An 18,449-nucleotide genomic window follows, 5' to 3' on the forward strand; every position below is an offset into this window, starting at 1 on the left:
AGGGAGCGCACCTCACACACACTGACCAGGGAGCACCCCTCACACACACTGACCGGGGAGCGCACCTCACACACACTGACCAGGGAGCACCCCTCACACACACTGACCGGGGAGCACCCCTCACACACACTTACCAGGGAGCGCACCTCACATACACTGACCAGGGAGCGCACCTCACACACACTGACCAGGGAGCACCCCTCACACACACTGACCAGGGAGCACCCCTCACACACACTGACCAGGGAGCGCACCTCACACACACACTGACCAGGGAGCACCCCTCACACACACTGACCGGGGAGCACCCCTCACACACACTTACCAGGGAGCGCACCTCACATACACTGACCAGGGAGCGCACCTCACACACACTGACCAGGGAGCACCCCTCACACACACTGACCAGGGAGCACCCCTCACACACACTGACCAGGGAGCGCACCTCACACACACACTGACCAGGGAGCACCCCTCACACACACTGACCAGGGAGCACCCCTCACACACACTGACCGGGGAGCACCCCTCACACACACTTACCAGGGAGCGCACCTCACATACACTGACCAGGGAGCATCCCTCACACACAGTGACCAGGGAGCGCACCTCACACACACTAACCAGGGAGCGTACCTCACACACACTGACCAGGGAGCGCACCTAACACACACTGACCAGGGAGCATCCCTCACACACACTGACCAGGGAGCATCCCTCACACACACTGATCGGGGAGGGCACCTCACACACACTGACCGGGGAGCACACCTCACACACATTGACCAGGGAGCGCACCTCACACACACTGACCGGGTAGCGCACCTCACACACACTGACCGGGGAGCGCACCTCACACACACTGACCGGGGAGCGCACCTCACACACACCGAATTTACAGAAAGCTGCACAAAACTACACACAATCACAATGAAAACTTACACAATAAACTATTTAGAAAGTAAAAAGTGATAGTCGTAATGAGCAAAAGGTAATAACTTGCCTGTAAGACTGTCCATAAATATAAGGGATCATGCTGCTGCACAATGACCAGGGACCACCCCTCACACACACTGACCAGGGAGCGCACCTCACACACACTGACCGGGGAGCGCACCTCACACACACTGACCAGGGAGCACCCCTCACACACACTGACCGGGGAGCGCACCTCACACACACTGACCAGGGAGCACCCCTCACACACACTGACCGGGGAGCACCCCTCACACACACTTACCAGGGAGCGCACCTCACATACACTGACCAGGGAGCACCCCTCACACACACTGACCAGGGAGCGCACCTCACACACACTGACCAGGGAGCACCCCTCACACACACTGACCAGGGAGCACCCCTCACACACACTGACCAGGGAGCGCACCTCACACACACACTGACCAGGGAGCACCCCTCACACACACTGACCAGGGAGCACCCCTCACACACACTGACCGGGGAGCACCCCTCACACACACTTACCAGGGAGCGCACCTCACATACACTGACCAGGGAGCATCCCTCACACACACTGACCAGGGAGCGCACCTCACACACACTGACCGGGGAGCACCCCTCACACACACTGACCGGGGAGCGCACCTCACACACAGTGACCAGGGAGCGCACCTCACACACACTAACCAGGGAGCGTACCTCACACACACTGACCAGGGAGCGCACCTAACACACACTGACCAGGGAGCATCCCTCACACACACTGACCAGGGAGCATCCCTCACACACACTGATCGGGGAGGGCACCTCACACACACTGACCGGGGAGCACACCTCACACACATTGACCAGGGAGCGCACCTCACACACACTGACCGGGTAGCGCACCTCACACACACTGACCGGGGAGCGCACCTCACACACACTGACCGGGGAGCGCACCTCACACACACTGACCGGGGAGCGCACCTCACACACACTGACCGGGGATCGCACCTCACACACACTGACCGGGGATCGCACCTCACACACTGACCGGGGAGCATCCCTCACACACACTGACCGGGGAGCGCACCTCACACATAGGGCCGGCTCCAGGTTTTTGTGGGCCCTTGGGCGACAGAGCCTCGGCGGGCCCCTTTGAGGAGCAAATCATGGAGAGACAGGCGAGGAAAGATTTGCAGCAGAAGAAACATGCTGCATATCTTTCTCCTCCTGTATCTCCTGATCTCTGTAGTAGTCAGGACCCAATGACAGGATTTTATATATATATATATATATATATATATATATATATATATACACACACACACACAGAGCAGGAGCTGTATGCAGAACAAGCAGCCCAGCATGTTATATATATATCTACTTTGGGGGAATATTTTAAAAAGATGCAAAAGATGCGACGTTTCGACCTCCTCACGAGGTCATTATCAAGCATAGTGGGAGTGTCCAAGTGATGTCATTTTATAGCCAACAGCTTTGCATAATTAGTGGCGTCATAGATACATTTGCATATAAAAACAAAATACAAAATACAATATAACACACAATATGGTAAAGTGCATAAGTGGAATAGCTGGACCTAATACATTAAGGTCACAGAAATAGTGTATATCTGTGTGATCAGGGTGAAGAGAAAGTGCTCTGTGCATAGACTTGATAATATAAATTCATGGAGTATATAAGGGGTTAAGAGGAGGTCTGGGGCACTCACCGCAGCTGGTAAGACATGTAAGGAGAAACCACGAGGAGCATAGATAATGGAGAGCGGTGTCTTGGCATAGCGTGAGGCAGATGGCACTGCGCACGCGCCGACAAAGGAGCCGCCCCCCGGTGTGATGATGCGTTGTGGGAGGGTGTATGGCGGCCGCGTCATGGCTCAGCGTGATGCAGAGTGAACTGCGCATGCGCTGGCCTCAGGCCGGCCCACAGTGCAAGAATACGTAAATGAAAAGTTTGTTTATCATCACTATGGCAACTGGAATAGCCATACAGGTGCGCAATGGGGGAGTCCATGAAAGAAAGAAGACGGGCACCGGAGCAGAAGGAGAAACGGGGTCCCACGTTGGTAAACGGACTCGAGCTCCAAACTGGACTTGTGAGGACCTGATGTTGCTCTTGCCGTCGCCCCCGTTCGCTACAAGCCTGTAGCAGACCGGAACGAAACCATAGTAGTCGCCCTTTACTCCACAGCTCCAAGTAGTGATGCCCCAATATTAGAGAGAGTAATGAACTAAGTGCTCCTGTGTGTCGATATGTAGTATAATGGATGAGTGACCCCATAGCCTCCGAATCACCCCAAAATGTGTGATTCGGAGGCTATGGGGTCACTCATCCATTATACTACATATCGACACACAGGAGCACTTAGTTCATTACTCTCTCTAATATTGGGGCATCACTACTTGGAGCTGTGGAGTAAAGGGCGACTACTATGGTTTCGTTCCGGTCTGCTACAGGCTTGTAGCGAACGGGGGCGACGGCAAGAGCAACATCAGGTCCTCACAAGTCCAGTTTGGAGCTCGAGTCCGTTTACCAACGTGGGACCCCGTCTCTCCTTCTGCTCCGGTGCCCGTCTTCTTTCTTTCATGGACTCCCCCATTGCGCACCTGTATGGCTATTCCAGTTGCCATAGTGATGATAAACAAACTTTTCATTTACGTATTCTTGCACTGTGGGCCGGCCCGAGGCCAGCGCATGCGCAGTTCACTCTGCATCACGCTGAGCCATGACGCGGCCGCCATACACCCTCCCACAACGCATCATCACACCGGGGGGCTGCTCCTTTGTCGGCGCGTGCGCAGTGCCATCTGCCTCACGCTATGCCAAGACTCCGCTCTCCATTATCTATGCTCCTCGTGGTTTCTCCTTACATGTCTTACCAGCTGCGGTGAGTGCCCCAGACCTCCTCTTAACCCCTTATATACTCCATGAATTTATATTATCAAGTCTATGCACAGAGCACTTTCTCTTCACCCTGATCACACAGATATACACTATTTCTGTGACCTTAATGTATTAGGTCCAGCTATTCCACTTATGCACTTTACCATATTGTGTGTTATATTGTATTTTGTATTTTGTTTTTATATGCAAATGTATCTATGACGCCACTAATTATGCAAAGCTGTTGGCTATAAAATGACATCACTTGGACACTCCCACTATGCTTGATAATGACCTCGTGAGGAGGTTGAAACGTCGCATCTTTTGTATCTCTGTACTTTATGGATTAAAATCACGTTTTTTACCACCTATGCTGGCGTGCTGAGGAATATCTGGATATATATATATATATATATATATATATATATATATATATATATATCATGCTGGTTCTGCTAGTTCTGTATACAGCTACTGCTCTCTGTATATATATATATCATGCTGCATGATATATATATATATACACACACACACACACACACACACACACACACACACACACAGAGCAGGAGCTGTATACAGAACCAGCAGCACCACTCCTATATACAGCTCCTGCTCTGTGGATCGATAGATAGATAGATGAGGTCCTGCTGTAATATATATATATATATATATATATATATATATATATATATATATATATACACATATTACAGCAGGACCTCTATACACAAAACAAAACAACAAGAAACTCCAGAACTTACAGTAGACTATTAGTTTACAGAGCCTACCGTCTGCCCTTTATCAGGTCAGGTGTCCGATCACATGACCCATGACATCATCACAGGTCCTTCTTACTCAAAGGTCCTTTTCTACCTACTCGGCTGTAGGGAAGACTCATGGAGGGAGACGTGAGCCCGGGGCCCCCAGTATGTATCGACGGGCCCCTAACTGTCACATGCGGCCTCTAGGGGCCCAGTCCCCCCTGTTACTACACTTTTTTTTTTTACTAACAGAAAAAAAATGTAGTAACAGACGAGAGTGGGCCCCTAGAGGACCTGTGGGCCCCGGCACTTGCCCTAGTCAGCCGGGTGCTGACGCCGGCCCTGCTCACACACACTGACCAGGGAGCGCACCTCTCCCATACTGACGGGGGAGCGCACCTCACACACACTGACCGGGAAGCGCACCTCACACACACTGACCGGGGAGCGCACCTCACACACACTGACCGGGGAGCGCACCTCTAACACACTGACCGGGGAGCGCACCTCACACACACTGACCGGGGAGCGCACCTCTAACACACTGACCGGGGAGCGCACCTCACACACACTGACCGGGGAGCGCACCTCTAACACACTGACCGGGGAGCGCACCTCTCCCATACTGACCGGGGAGCGCACCTCACACACACTGACCAGAAAGCGCACCTCACACACACTGACCGGGGAGCGCACCTAACACACACTGACCAGGGAGCGCACCTCACACACACTGACCAGGGAGCGCACCTCACACACACTGACCAGGGAGCGCACCTCACACACACTGACCGGGTAGCGCACCTCACACACACTGACCAGGGAGCGCACCTCACACACACTGACCAGGGAGCGCACCTCACACATACTGACCGGGGAGCGCACCTCTCCCATACTGACCGGGGAGCGCACCTCTCCCATACTGACCAGGGAGCGCACCTCTCCCATACTGACCAGGGAGCGCACCTCACACATACTGACCGGGGAGCGCACCTAACACACACTGACCAGGGAGCGCACCTCACACACACTAAGCAATGAGGCATCTGTGCAGAGCTGTGTGGCTTCTGGACACTGATCCCCACAACTACTGCTGATAGTTCCCCGCCTTTATGCTTATATGATGTCCTCAGAAATGTGCAGATCCCTCTGCCTGTGAGGCCCTATGTCTACATTATATTAGTCATGTGAACAAGGTCTAACAAGGATAGGCCGTGCGTTATGCCCATGACCAGGGAGACGGTTACCCGGGACGGGAGTCCCTGTTTCCCAGCACATCGTCTCCAGGAGCTCAGAGCTGACGTCACCTTTCCAAAATGCCCTCTGTTATCATCTGTAGGAGGCGTGGCTACGGGTCATGTGATCGGGACGGCAGGCTGCTGTTGGTCCTAGCTCGTTTAGTCCTTTCCATGGTCGGTGTGAGCGGCCGGCCTGAGACAGCCGAATGGAGCCTGCTAGTCGGGGTGACACCGGACAGCGCTCCTCCGCTGCGGACGGATCGCAGGTACCGGGCGGGAGTGGGGCTGCTAGGGCCGGGGATCAGGGTGTTGTGTGGAGGGGGTGTATGGCGGCTCAGCTCTACCTGTGAGCACTTACTAAGTCAGGTCCGCCGGTGTAGTGTGTACGGAGGTAGAGCCCCGGCTACTGGGATGGAGGAGCTGTACATCTGGGTACAGCAGGGATCGCTGGCCGGCGGACAGGCTCCGTGTCATGGCTGTCATCTCTGAGTCACTTCCTCCTGGTTATCCTCCTTACATCTGCCCTGGATGTTCCTCCTGCTGATGGCAGCATAGAGATGTCCGGGAGGTCTCTTATATAATATGATCATTGCAATAACATCTGTTCCTGACCCCAGTACAGTACTTACATGGGCTGTCACCCAGCTTTCCAGACTCCTGAATGGTAAATCTAGTTGTAATGTTACTAGCTGGGTAGCCCTGTTCTGGATGATTGTGCAGCTCCCCAAAGGAGCTTATACTGTAGAGGAAAAGGTGGCTGATGTGACGTAGGAGACGATAGCGATGGCCGGTGTGTGACGTAGGAGACGATAGCGATGGCCGGTGTGTGGCGTAGGAGGCGCCAGCGATGGCCGGTGTGTGACGTAGGAGGCGCCAGCGATGGCCGGTGTGCGACGTAGGAGATGATAGCGATGGCCGGTGTGTGACGTAGGAGGCGGCAGCAATGGCCGGTGTGTGACGTAGGAGACGATAGCGATGGCCGGTGTGTGACGTAGGAGGCGCCAGCGATGGCCGGTGTGTGACGTAGGAGGCGCCAGCGATGGCCGGTGTGCGACGTAGGAGATGATAGCGATGGCCGGTGTGTGACGTAGGAGGCGGCAGCAATGGCCGGTGTGTGACGTAGGAGACGATAGCGATGGCCGGTGTGTGACGCAGGAGGCACCAGCGATGGCCGGTGTGTGACGCAGGAGGCACCAGCGATGGCCGGTGTGTGACGCAGGAGGCACCAGCGATGGCCGGTGTGTGACGTAGGAGGTGATAGCGATGGCCGGTGTGTGACGCAGGAGGCACCAGCGATGGCCGGTGTGTGACGCAGGAGGCACCAGCGATGGCCGGTGTGTGACGTAGGAGGCGATAGCGATGGCCGGTGTGTGACGTAGAAGGCGCCAGCGATGGTCGGTGTGTGACGTAGGAGGCGATAGCGATGGCCGGTGTGTGACGTAGGAGGCGCCAGCGATGGCCGGTGTGTGACGTAGGAGATGATAGCGATGGCCGGTGTGTGACGTAGGAGGCGCCAGCGATGGCCGGTGTGTGACGTAGGAGACGATAGCGATGGCCGGTGTGTGACGTAGGAGGCGCCAGCGATGGCCGGTGTGTGACGTAGGAGGCGCCAGCGATGGCCGGTGTGTGACGTAGGAGGCGATAGCGATGGCCGGTGTGTGACGTAGGAGGCGCCAGCGATGGCCGGTGTGTGACGTAGGAGATGATAGCGATGGCCGGTGTGTGACGTAGGAGGCGCCAGCGATGGCCGGTGTGTGACGTAGGAGATGATAGCGATGGCCGGTGTGTGACGTAGGAGGCGCCAGCGATGGCCGGTGTGTGACGTAGGAGGCGCCAGCGATGGCCGGTGTGTGACGTAGGAGGCGATAGCGATGGCCGGTGTGTGACGTAGGAGGCGATAGCGATGGCCGGTGTGTGACGTAGGAGGCACCAGAGATGGCCGGTGTGTGACGTAGGAGGCGCCAGCGATGGCCGGTGTGAGGTAGGGTAATATTTCTAATATGGGACAATGTAATTGTCTTTTTCTGTGTTCCCCAACCTTTGGTTGCTACAAAACTACAATAGCTGGAGATCCACAGGTTGGGGAATATTGATCTAAATGCTTCTTCTGATGGTGGTGAAAGCTTTGTATCTTATCACAAGGAGAGAGACTAGTTATCACAGAGACCTGTTGCATATCAGATTCCCTGACAAAAGGACTATTCACATCGCCCGCAGGGGTCCTAGAGGGACTGAATTAAATACAAAAGCTCCATGTTTAGTAAATTCATTATGCAACTGCATTGAATTACAAGGAATTCTTCATGTCTGCTTGTTGTCTTTCTGTGTCTAATGTACTAAGGAGATTCAATTACATAATGTCTAGTACTAGAGATTGTAATAATCCTCTTATCTTCTGGACAGGGATGGACAATGGAGCCCAAGGGCCCTGGTGTGGAGAAAAAAGGGCCATATCTGATGAGCAAAGGTCCAACAATCCAGGCCAAGTTGCGTAAGTATTGGCAGGGAGAAGTGATGGACTGAAACTTTTCCCACAGGTACTGGTTTGTTACTAGTTGATAAAGGGATTGTCCAGCGTTCGTTATATTTTTTTTCATATATTCTGTTGCATATAAAACCATCAACATCCCATGCTTACCTCTCCACGTTCCCCTGGTATGCTTTTATGATGTCACTGGTGTCCCCTGCTGTCTGCAGAGCCTTAACCTTTCAAAACCAACTTGTTTTAGAAGTGAGAGCCCAGCCCGCTCAGCCAATCACTGGCCGTGGGGCTGTCCTGTCTCAGTCAGTGGTTGGCTGAGCAGGTTATGACTCCTGAGAAGAGTTTGTCTCAGAAGTGGAAGCTCTGCAAATAGCGGGGGCCACCGACGACATCAGGAAAAATGGAAAGGTAAGCATAGGATTTTTGTTTTATATGCATCAGGAGCAGTGTATAAAAAATAATGAACGCCAGGCAACTGCTTTAAAGTGACTGTCCCACCAGGCCCAGGCTGAAGCCCTGGAGGCGAGCCGACCCACCCTTAGTGGGAGGAAACCCTAGCCCCTCTATGATAGGGTTCCATTGATTCTAATGGATTCACATCATGGAGGGGCTGGGGTTTCTTCCCACTAAGGGTGGGTCGGCCCGCCTCCAGTGCTTTAGCCTGGGCCTGGTGGGACAGTCACTTTAATATGTTGGACTAGAATGATATATACTTCTACACAAAATCAAGCTATGCTGGTGTATATGTGTGATTTATTTGATTTGGATACAAGAGGTGTCCAGTGTTTTATTTGTTTTCTGTAGGGCTTCTAAACATTGAGCTCTGGTAGAGAATGAATAGAGCGCTAGCCCGGCATACATGCTGTCCTTTATTTAATTGGGGGACAGTTGGAAAGCTGGGGACAACCCCCTCACAGAGCTGTAATGGTGACCACAGAAACCGCTGCCCAAAATACTCCACAGAAAATGCTAACTTAACCTTATGGCTCTTTGTAGGAGCTGTACACTAAGGGTAAGGTTATCGTTCCTGCACCAGAGTGTCAAAGTTACCCAAAATTTTTGTGCAAGCTCTGGTTTTGTGCAGGGTGGGAGATTGCAAAAAACAAAATGTGCAAAGTTGCCACTCTGTAGTAGTACAAGGAATGATAAATTCCCACCCACTTCTGTAATTAAGACATGTCAAAGCTAAGTACGGTAGACATTTTGGTGTAGGTTCCTGAGGTTAAACCAGATCTCCTTAGCATTTTAAGCCCCTATTACACAGGGCGACATCAAGGAGCAAACGAGCGCTGTCAGCACTCATTTGCTCCTTGTTCCCCGCTCGCTGTTGCCGCTATTACACGCGGCGGCAACGAGCAGGTGAGTACAGGGGGAGCTGCGGGCGGGCTGCCTGGGTGATCGCTAGATCGTCCGGGCAGCCCACAGAGCGACTGCATAATTCATGTCAGCTCATCGTTGCCTTCTATTACACAGAATGATTATTGTCCGAATACGGCCGATAATTGTTCCGTGTACTAGGGCCTTTAGGGTGCGTTCACACATACAGGATCTGCAGCAGATTTTATACCAATAAATAACTGAACACAGCATCAAATCTGCTGCAGTTCTGCCGCAGATTCTGTACGTGTGAATGCACCCGTAGACTATGCTCAAATTATGTAAGTACCGAAGTAATCACTGCCGTTGCAACAACAATTACATAGTGCTGCCGCTGAGGGAATCCTGGCCGGAGTGTCTACACATGGTATACACTCCGTCCGGGATCCCTAGCGGCGCCATAAATAACTGACATGTCAGTTTTCTGTGGCCGCAGAAAACCCTGTCAGTTCACGCAATGGAGCATGCGGCTCTGGCTGCACGCTCTATTGTGAGCAGCAGGAATTCGAATGCCGGCGCACATGAATGCTCCCGCATCCGAATTCAGCGGCAGTAAAGATGATCTTTTCTGTTATATATTGCTTAGACTGCAAGAACATAATAAACACTTATTTGTCGGCTTATTGCACCTTTTGTGCCACTAATAAAAACATTATTAGCCGCACATAACTCTGTTTACACAGGGAATGTGGAGCTGACAATGCACAAATGATCCAGTAATAACTGACGCAACCCAGCCACATGATTAGCCAGGCTTTCAGAGGGCTTAGTAAATGAGTATATATTGCTGGAGTTGCAAAAGAAAAAAAAAACATTTTTATGTGGTCTTAGTGTGAAGTCTTCAGGTCCCCCACTGAAGTCTCTGGCCTCTGCTTCCAAGATGGACTCATCTTGGCAGTGACAGCCCCCTCAGCCAGTCACTGACTTAAGAGGAGCAATGCTGCCCTCAGTGATTGGCTGAGTGGGCCGTCACTGCCAAGAAGAGTTAATCAATTATGGGCCAAAGGGAGTATGTTAGTTTAGTATGATTTGTTTTTTTTCTTGCAACCCCAGCAATATATACTCATTTGCTGAGCCCTCACAAAGCCTGACTGATCATGCAGCTGGGTTCCAATCACTGGATCATTTGTGTATTCTTTAGGGGTCATTTACACGCTCTGTAATCCATAGACCCTATGGAGTTATCGGAAATGAGCATTCCTATAAGTCATCTTGTGTAAAAGGGTCTTAAACTCGGCATGTCTAGCTGACAATGATGACTACTTAAATGACCTAGTGACTGTTTAGGTGGCCCAGACGCACAAATAGTCTCAGTAAGTGAGTGCCCATCACAGAGATCAGTATTTGTATTTATGGCCTGCTCAGACCATCCAAAAAAGAACCTTTACATCTGGAGTGCAGCTTCGGCCCCGTTCCCACTGAGCAAAACTAGCGGAATTCCGCGGCGGAATTGTTCATTCTTCCGCGGCGGAACATGTTCATTCTTCAGCGCAGACAGGGCAGGAGCGCGCGCCTCCCATAGACTCCCATTATGAGCGGGAGGCTAACGGCATTCCGCCGCGGAATTCCGCTAATTTTGCTCAGTGGGAACGGGGCCTTCCTTTTTCTCAGATTGAAAGCTGCTTATTAAAGCAAATGTATCAGTTCAGGTATTGATTCCCCCCTCCCATGACTGCCCAGTCGGTGTCGGCGCAGAGATTTCGGTGGCATGGTCCATGTTTTAAAATGCTGCCCGATTCCCATGATTGGTGCCAGTTTCTTCATGTACACCTGCCTGTTCTATGCACAGGAGGTGGGTCTGGTGCTACCAGTGTAATTTCCCCTCTCTTTGGTGACGCGCCTCCATTAGAATCCTATCTGGCCAAGTCACAGAAGAGAGGGGATATCATTACACTGGCTAGCAGCGTTTCGAAAAATGGACCACGCCACCATGATTCTTGTGCCAGCGCTGACAAGGTAGTGAAAATTTTTTCCGCTATCTGAACATTTACTTTAATGTTTTTCACTATAGGGCATAATTTATGTATGTGCTATAGAGACACTGCTGAAAAGCAGAAGGCTAACATTTTACTTTGTAGTGGTGAAAAACAGGTTGATACAAGTACAGGTTTTATGGCTGCACCAAGTTGTAATCCCTGGGTCTAGCTGGCAGGTGTCTCTCGTACTTACTACACCTTGTGGGTAACGTTCATTCCATAAGGAACAATGACACATTTATACAGGCAACAGAATGAAGTAGATTTCCTTAATAATTATCATTACAAGACGCAATATATAGATTAGTAGTAAAATTACTGTGTCAGCTGCTGTAGCTTTTTCTGTCTATTACAGATTGTAAAATATATACCTGGTTTATGATTTGACCGTGGACATGGGTTGGAGTCATGTGCTAAGAGCAATTACAACACCTACATTAGTTTTACAATGTTATGGGTTGTGTTGCTATTTGAATAGCCGTGACTATGTCAGACAGGTTATAGGAACTTGTCTTTCAGGGAGTACCCTCTGACAGCCTTAGGCATGCTAGGGAGCGTTCAAGAAAAAATAGCAAATGTTAGATTTTCGGATTGAGTGGGCATAACTAGAAATAGTTGCTGTGCTTATCTGCGTGTGTAATACCAAGCTTCTCTCACTTCAGAAAGGCAGCGAGACTTGGCACGGGCAGCTCTCCGAAAAAAAGGAATGCTTGGAGGAACAGGGAAAATGAAGGCCGCACCTAAAAGGTAGGGCCTGCTGACATTTAGCTAGTACATAGAGCTGTGTGGGCCATTTTATGTGTAATAATATCTTTTCTATGTTGCAGGTCAGTAAAGTTCAACAAGGGATATGCAGCCCTCAGCCAGGCGTCTGATGAAACACTAGTCTCCTTGGATTCTGACAGGTGACTCCATGTTTTATTATGATTCTTTAAACAATTTTTTGCTGTATTTGAGTTTTGAACTTAAAGGGGTTGTCAGGGAAGTAGAATACTGCCGAAGCCTTCTGCTTCCTCACTCTCACTTCCTGGCCTATGTCCCAGTTATCGAAACCATGCAATGTCCACTAGCTGCACAAGCTGCACAATGTCACCGCAATGTGATCAGAGCATACGCCTGCCCCTCCACTTCTCAGAAGGCATACTTCCAAGACATAAAATCACAGGAGGTGAGCACCAGGGAGCAGAAGACTTCATTCATCTTCTACTCCGCAGACAATACCTTAAAAAAAAAGAAAGAAAAAAAAGACCCTAGGAGTAGGCGCTTAGATCATACATAACAAAGAAATCCAGCATATGTTTGAAACGATTTGAGCTCCTGCCTAACCTACCCCCTATTATAGCTATGTTCTAGTTCTCTGCACTCAGCACCTGATTAGATTTTCCCTCGGCTTTCCTCTAACTGTGCTGTCTGCAGACAAACCTTTTCTCACCTCTCTGATCCAACAGTGATCCAGAGCAGAAGCTGCGATGGGATCCCCGTCCTAGCTAGCTAGTTTTACCAAAGCTGCAGTATGTCTGCACTGTGTAAGTACTCCCTGTATGATTGGAGAACACAACATGCAATTGCTAGGAACTGAAACTAAACATAGTAAATCAGAAAGCCTAATTTGTATGGTAACATTTTAGGAAAAGGTGGAATTTCACTTTGTAGCTTTGAATAGAAGTAACATTTTTTATGGGAAATAAAGCAGTGTTGTGAGGCCATCTCAGATCATGCTTTCAGTGCAGGGGTTCCTTGTAATTCTGTAAATCATTGACAGTAGACAAACATTGCAATGTAGGGTGGGGTATAAGTTAGGGGAAGTAAAAAAAGCGAAAAAAAAAGTTTAAATTTTAGTTACATTGTCTCTTGTCTCAGTCTTAAAGGAACATTAACATATAAATGAAGGATAAATAGGAAAGTTATATGATTTATTTTATTATGAGTTAGCTTCCTTTTTTTGGACAGTCCTGCAACAGTCTTGTAGAAATCCAGCAGAAACTACAGACCTTTTCCATCTTTGGTTGCTAGCTGACTGAGGGAGTGGGGCGGAGAGGTACAGAGATTCTATTTGACTCCTCCTGCTGTAAAACTAAAACAAATCTATATTTGCCTGCCCCTATCCCCCACAGCTGCCATTCTGTTGGCTCCTGATTCCCGCTGCTTTCCCGTTTCTACGTTGATGACTCGCCTCAGCCAGCAATTGCTACAGCTAGTTGTCTTACATTGAAATCAGGACAGTAGTGGGGAGAGAGACATGGCTGACCATCTTTGACTGAAGTGATAGTGTTTCTCCTAATGGAGATTGCTGGAGTCTTGATGCTCCCTGGGAAAATAATATGCAGATTAGCTGTCCTCCAGGAAGAAGAGAACTGCTTCTAGTGCCACCTACTGGACATGGCTACTCTGGCTTAAGTCAGTGTCAACAGAGAGCCCGTCTTGCTTCTGGCTGCCATCCCAGTCTCTACCAAGGAACCAAAGTAGGCCTCCTTAGATGGGGAGCCAGGGTTGCAGGTGGGGCAGGAAACTGATGGATACATACCCCTCTAGACCTCCAAGAGGGACTTCTCATTAGGATGCTGTACCCTGGTTACACCCAAGTAAACAAAGCAAACATGGACAGTGGGAACGATTTACTGATATTTCATAACCCCTACTCCTGTATGGTCATGCCAAATTGATCACGAGGCATATGCCTTGATCAATCCTGACAGGCATCTGATGCTCAGAGCTGGCATATATGTCCACTACAATTTACCTTTGCTGACAGGTGTAAACTGTAGTAAACAGGGCACAGCATGGTGGCCACACCTCCCTGCAAGCTTCTTGTGCACACAGCACTAATAGGCAAAAAGTCACAGGCAGGCTGCACAAAAACCCAGAAGCTTCTGTCTGCAGATGGGTTCTCTTCCTTTCGGAGCAGATTTCAATTTGGCCGATGATCGTGGGTTATGTTGCAAGTCTCTCTTTATGGGTTGGAGGTATCTGCTTTATATATCAGTGTCCAACAGGTGGCACTATAGAGCCAGCTTTCTTGTTTTTAGATGACAGCTGATTTGCATAGGTAGTCTCCAGTATGTATATTGCTCCCTTTTAATTGTAGTATGCAATAAAATATGATTAATGAAAAGATAAAGAGGGGTAGTTCAGCAAAAAAAAAAAAAAAAATCTTGCAAATCAACTGGTGCCAGAGATTTGTAATTTACTTCTATTACAAATAATAAGTTTTCCAGTACTTATCAGCTGCTATATGTCCTGCAGGAAGTCATATTCTTTCTGGTCTAGAGAGCAGGAGAGGTGAAGATTTGCTACTGCTCTGGATGGTTCCTGACATGGATAGAGGTGGCAGCAGAGAGCACTGGGAAGCACCCGGTTGCCTTTGCACAAGTGGCAGAGAGTAAAGGCCCTATTACACGAATCGATTATCAGCCATTATCTGCCGCTGCGGCCAGTAATCGTTGCGTGTAAGAAAAGACAGCGATCATCAACATGCACAATGTCAGCTGATTGTTGTCCTTCGACAGGCTGAAGCGCCAACGACCAGCCTGGCAACCATCTGCTGCTGTCGCTCCGTGTAATAAGAGCGGCGGCAGATGACCACCGCTGTCTCCTATGGGCTGCCCTGACGATCACCCGGGAAGCTCCCCGTGCTGTCTGTGCGTGTAATAGCGCCAGTAGCGAGCGGGGGATGGAGGAACAAGCTAGTACTGACCTAACAGGTCAGCGCTCGCTTGCTCTCCACATCTCCCCATGTAATAGGGGCTTAACTGGAGTCAAGGGTGAGATTGCATTATTTATGGATGTTGGTGAATCGTGATGTTTGGATTCTTCAAGGGGAATGACCACTTGATCTATGCATTATCTATTATAAATGCGGCAGAGCCTCTGCACTAACCACTGTGCTGCTTGTTTTCTGTGTATTATCTTAGCCAAACCTTATACAGTACTGATGTATTGTTTATTATATGCAGCAAACTGTGACATGGAGAGAACTACACTAAATGTAATTTTTTTTCCCTATGTTTTTTCCCTTTTCCTATCTACGTCACCCTTTTGACTTTGCTGCTTCCTGCCCTTATTTCCTGCCTGCTTCCTGCCGCAGTGATGTAGAGTTGGAGTCCAGATGCTCCTCTGGATATTCCTCAGCAGAGGTAAGATTACATTTAAATGGACATCTCCTTGTTGTTGGCCCTAAAATGAAGGGCCACCTTTAACCCCTTAAAGTGTTACTGTCTTCATAAAAAACTTCTGACATTTCATAGAGACATGGCAAAAGTTTTAATCAGTCCGGGTCTGACTGACGCTTGGCGATCATGAATACGATAAAATAATGCAGACATTGATCAATGCATGTGGGTGTGTTTTCACCCATACTTAGTGATCGCGATACCGTTCTTTCCCCCATCTTGACAACTATACTTCTGGAACAACAGCAGCGCAGAAGTGGTATTACCTTTCCTGTCCCCCTAATAACCACTTTAATGCGCATGTTTAGCAAAGACTTGCCCATTTGGCTTAATCCCACATCATAGTTACTGTAGCAAAAAAGTTCTGCAGGATTTAATACGCCTCCCTCATCATAAAGCTATGCAGCCAATCCCCACCTGTAGCAGGTTTGATGACTCTCTTTATAGGGAAGAATTTAAAAGGGTACTTCAAACATACATATGTACCCCAATAAAGCTTAGATAAGTTGTCATTAAATGTCTTTTGTTTCACATAAATAAAATATAAATAAATAAAATACATATTGATCCAGGTTTTAATTGGGTTCTTGTGGTTTTTTTTTCTGTTTTTTTTATAGCAGGTCTCGCAAGACCTTAACAGACAGCTTCTCCAGGATGGCTATCACTTAGATGAGATTCCAGATGATGAAGACCTCGACTTGATACCCCCCAAGCCTGTACGTTCATTCTCCTGTCCATGCTGCTTAGGAGAATCTTGGTCATGCTGTATCCAGTGATCCAATGCGGGGAAATATATGCATTATCCCTACTGTTATCCACTAGCTGCTGCCTCAGCTTTCTCTGATCTTGGGAGGTCACTGCTCAGATGGTCTACAGCACTGGCCTATATGGATAATGACCTAAACTGGGCATGAGAGAGCTATGGGCTCTCTTGATATAGTACACTTCCTTGAGATGCCTGGCCTTGTTACATTCACTTATGAACACTATATATGGCCAAAGGCTCCAGTTTTGAGAGAAATTGAAGAAACTGCTACTTACCTTGTGACATGACAATCATTTCTAAAGACACAACCTATGGTGCTTCTATAACAGTACCCAGGGCCACCAGAAGAAGGCCTGCTATCTGCGATTCCAAAGACACAGAATATCCACCTTGATAAACTCGTGTCTTAGGTGCCCTGGTTTTGTACTGTATGCGTTTGTTTGGCTGCAGGCTATGTATATCACATACTGTGTTAGCACCCATCTGTCCAGAGTCTGTTACCTATAACTGATTTGTTACATCATGGAGATTTACATAACAAAACTGGTCATTACAACAGTTACTGAATATGGACAGCGTGGGAATGGTGGTGCATTCAATGGCATTAAAGCTGATGGGATGTCTGTCTACTCAGATCGTTCTGTGGTCCCTTCTGTTACAGGTTTAGGAAATGTCCACATCACGTTCTATTGAGTAAGTGCAAAAAGGGTGGACGGAAATGTTTACATAATGTAAAGCGACACTTCCTTTAATTGAAGACTGAGAAGTGTTACGTGTTTAGTAAGAGAGCTGAGCAAGAACTAGCATTTGAAGGCACCATTCTCGAACAACTCTAAGACTTATTTTCAGCTAAATGTTTTCAGAGACTGTATCTTTAATAAACACTATTCCTGTTTTATGTACTCTGTGCTTTTATTACTGAGGATTCACCTTCTTAAAGACTTCTGTAATATGAATCTTATATACGCGGTGCGTACTTATTACTCATGTAATGGCAACATCCAGTTAAACTACCATCAAAAAGGCAGAAAAACTGTAATTTTAATGGGGTTGTTTGGCTTAAGTTGCCTTTCACTGCAAAGAGTATCCAAGAGGAAATCTGTCATGTCTGGGGAAATCAGTCAGTGGATGTCACACTGATAATTGCTTACCCACAGGAATTGGTGTTATGGGATCTATGAAAATCTAATTCCAACAGCACCTGTAAGTATATAATACCAAAAAAAGGATTTAAAGGGGTAGTGCGGCACTCAGAAATTATTCACAGAATAACACACATTACAAAGTTATACAACTTTATATGTTATGTCTGTGAATCGCCCCCTTCCCGTGTCCCACCACCCCCGCACGTGTACCCGGATGTGTTGGTGCATTATACATTACCTGATCCGTGTCGAGCCCATCCGCCATCTTGTGCCAAACGTCATCTTCGGACGGATGGCAGAATCGCTGCCGCCGTCCCTCCTCTGCCGCGTCATAACTGCTCAGCCGCGATTGGCTGAGCACAGTTATGCTCAGCCAATCGCGGCTGATGCTCTTATAACTTTATTTTTCCACGTAGGGAGATGTATTGGGGGATAGTTCTTTTTATTTTTGATGTAGATGAATTTGCCCCTGTATACACCATTCACCATAAAGGATCAATAACATATCTTTATGTTTTACTTGTTTTGTAGCAATAACAAATGTTCTTTAACACGATTTTTCAAATAATATTAGATTTTTGTATATTCTCTTTAAAAGCAATAAAATAGGAAAAATACATATGCATGTATGTATTTAGCAATTTTTTTGCATGGACTCCTGGATTTAAAAAAAAAAGTCATGA

General features: G+C 48.5%; 1 protein-coding gene across 1 annotated transcript; it reads left to right on the forward strand.

Annotated features, from left to right (window-relative positions):
• Nucleotides 1–5,911: 5,911 nt before the first annotated feature.
• On the forward strand, nt 5,912–17,519 carry FAM219B (family with sequence similarity 219 member B). The gene is made up of 6 exons (XM_069956430.1): nt 5,912–6,117; nt 8,255–8,342; nt 12,349–12,433; nt 12,514–12,591; nt 15,771–15,819; nt 16,473–17,519. The coding sequence occupies exons 1-6, from the start codon at nt 6,058–6,060 to the stop codon at nt 16,629–16,631; spliced, it is 519 nt and encodes a 172-aa protein (XP_069812531.1). The 5' UTR covers nt 5,912–6,057; the 3' UTR covers nt 16,632–17,519.
• Nucleotides 17,520–18,449: the final 930 nt, after the last annotated feature.

Source organism: Dendropsophus ebraccatus, chromosome 1 (genome assembly GCF_027789765.1).
Source record: "Dendropsophus ebraccatus isolate aDenEbr1 chromosome 1, aDenEbr1.pat, whole genome shotgun sequence".
In the NCBI taxonomy this organism is placed as follows: Eukaryota; Metazoa; Chordata; class Amphibia; order Anura; family Hylidae; genus Dendropsophus; species Dendropsophus ebraccatus.

Bases quoted from the DNA above. Each gene is read 5' to 3' on its own strand.
- FAM219B (XM_069956430.1), top strand. From the start codon at position 6,058: ATGGAGCCTGCTAGTCGGGGTGACACCGGACAGCGCTCCTCCGCTGCG. The intron at 8,343-12,348 runs GTAAGTATTGGC...CTCTCACTTCAG, and splicing joins AACAATCCAGGCCAAGTTGC to AAAGGCAGCGAGACTTGGCA. The intron at 15,820-16,472 runs GTAAGATTACAT...TTTTTTTTATAG, and splicing joins CTGGATATTCCTCAGCAGAG to CAGGTCTCGCAAGACCTTAA.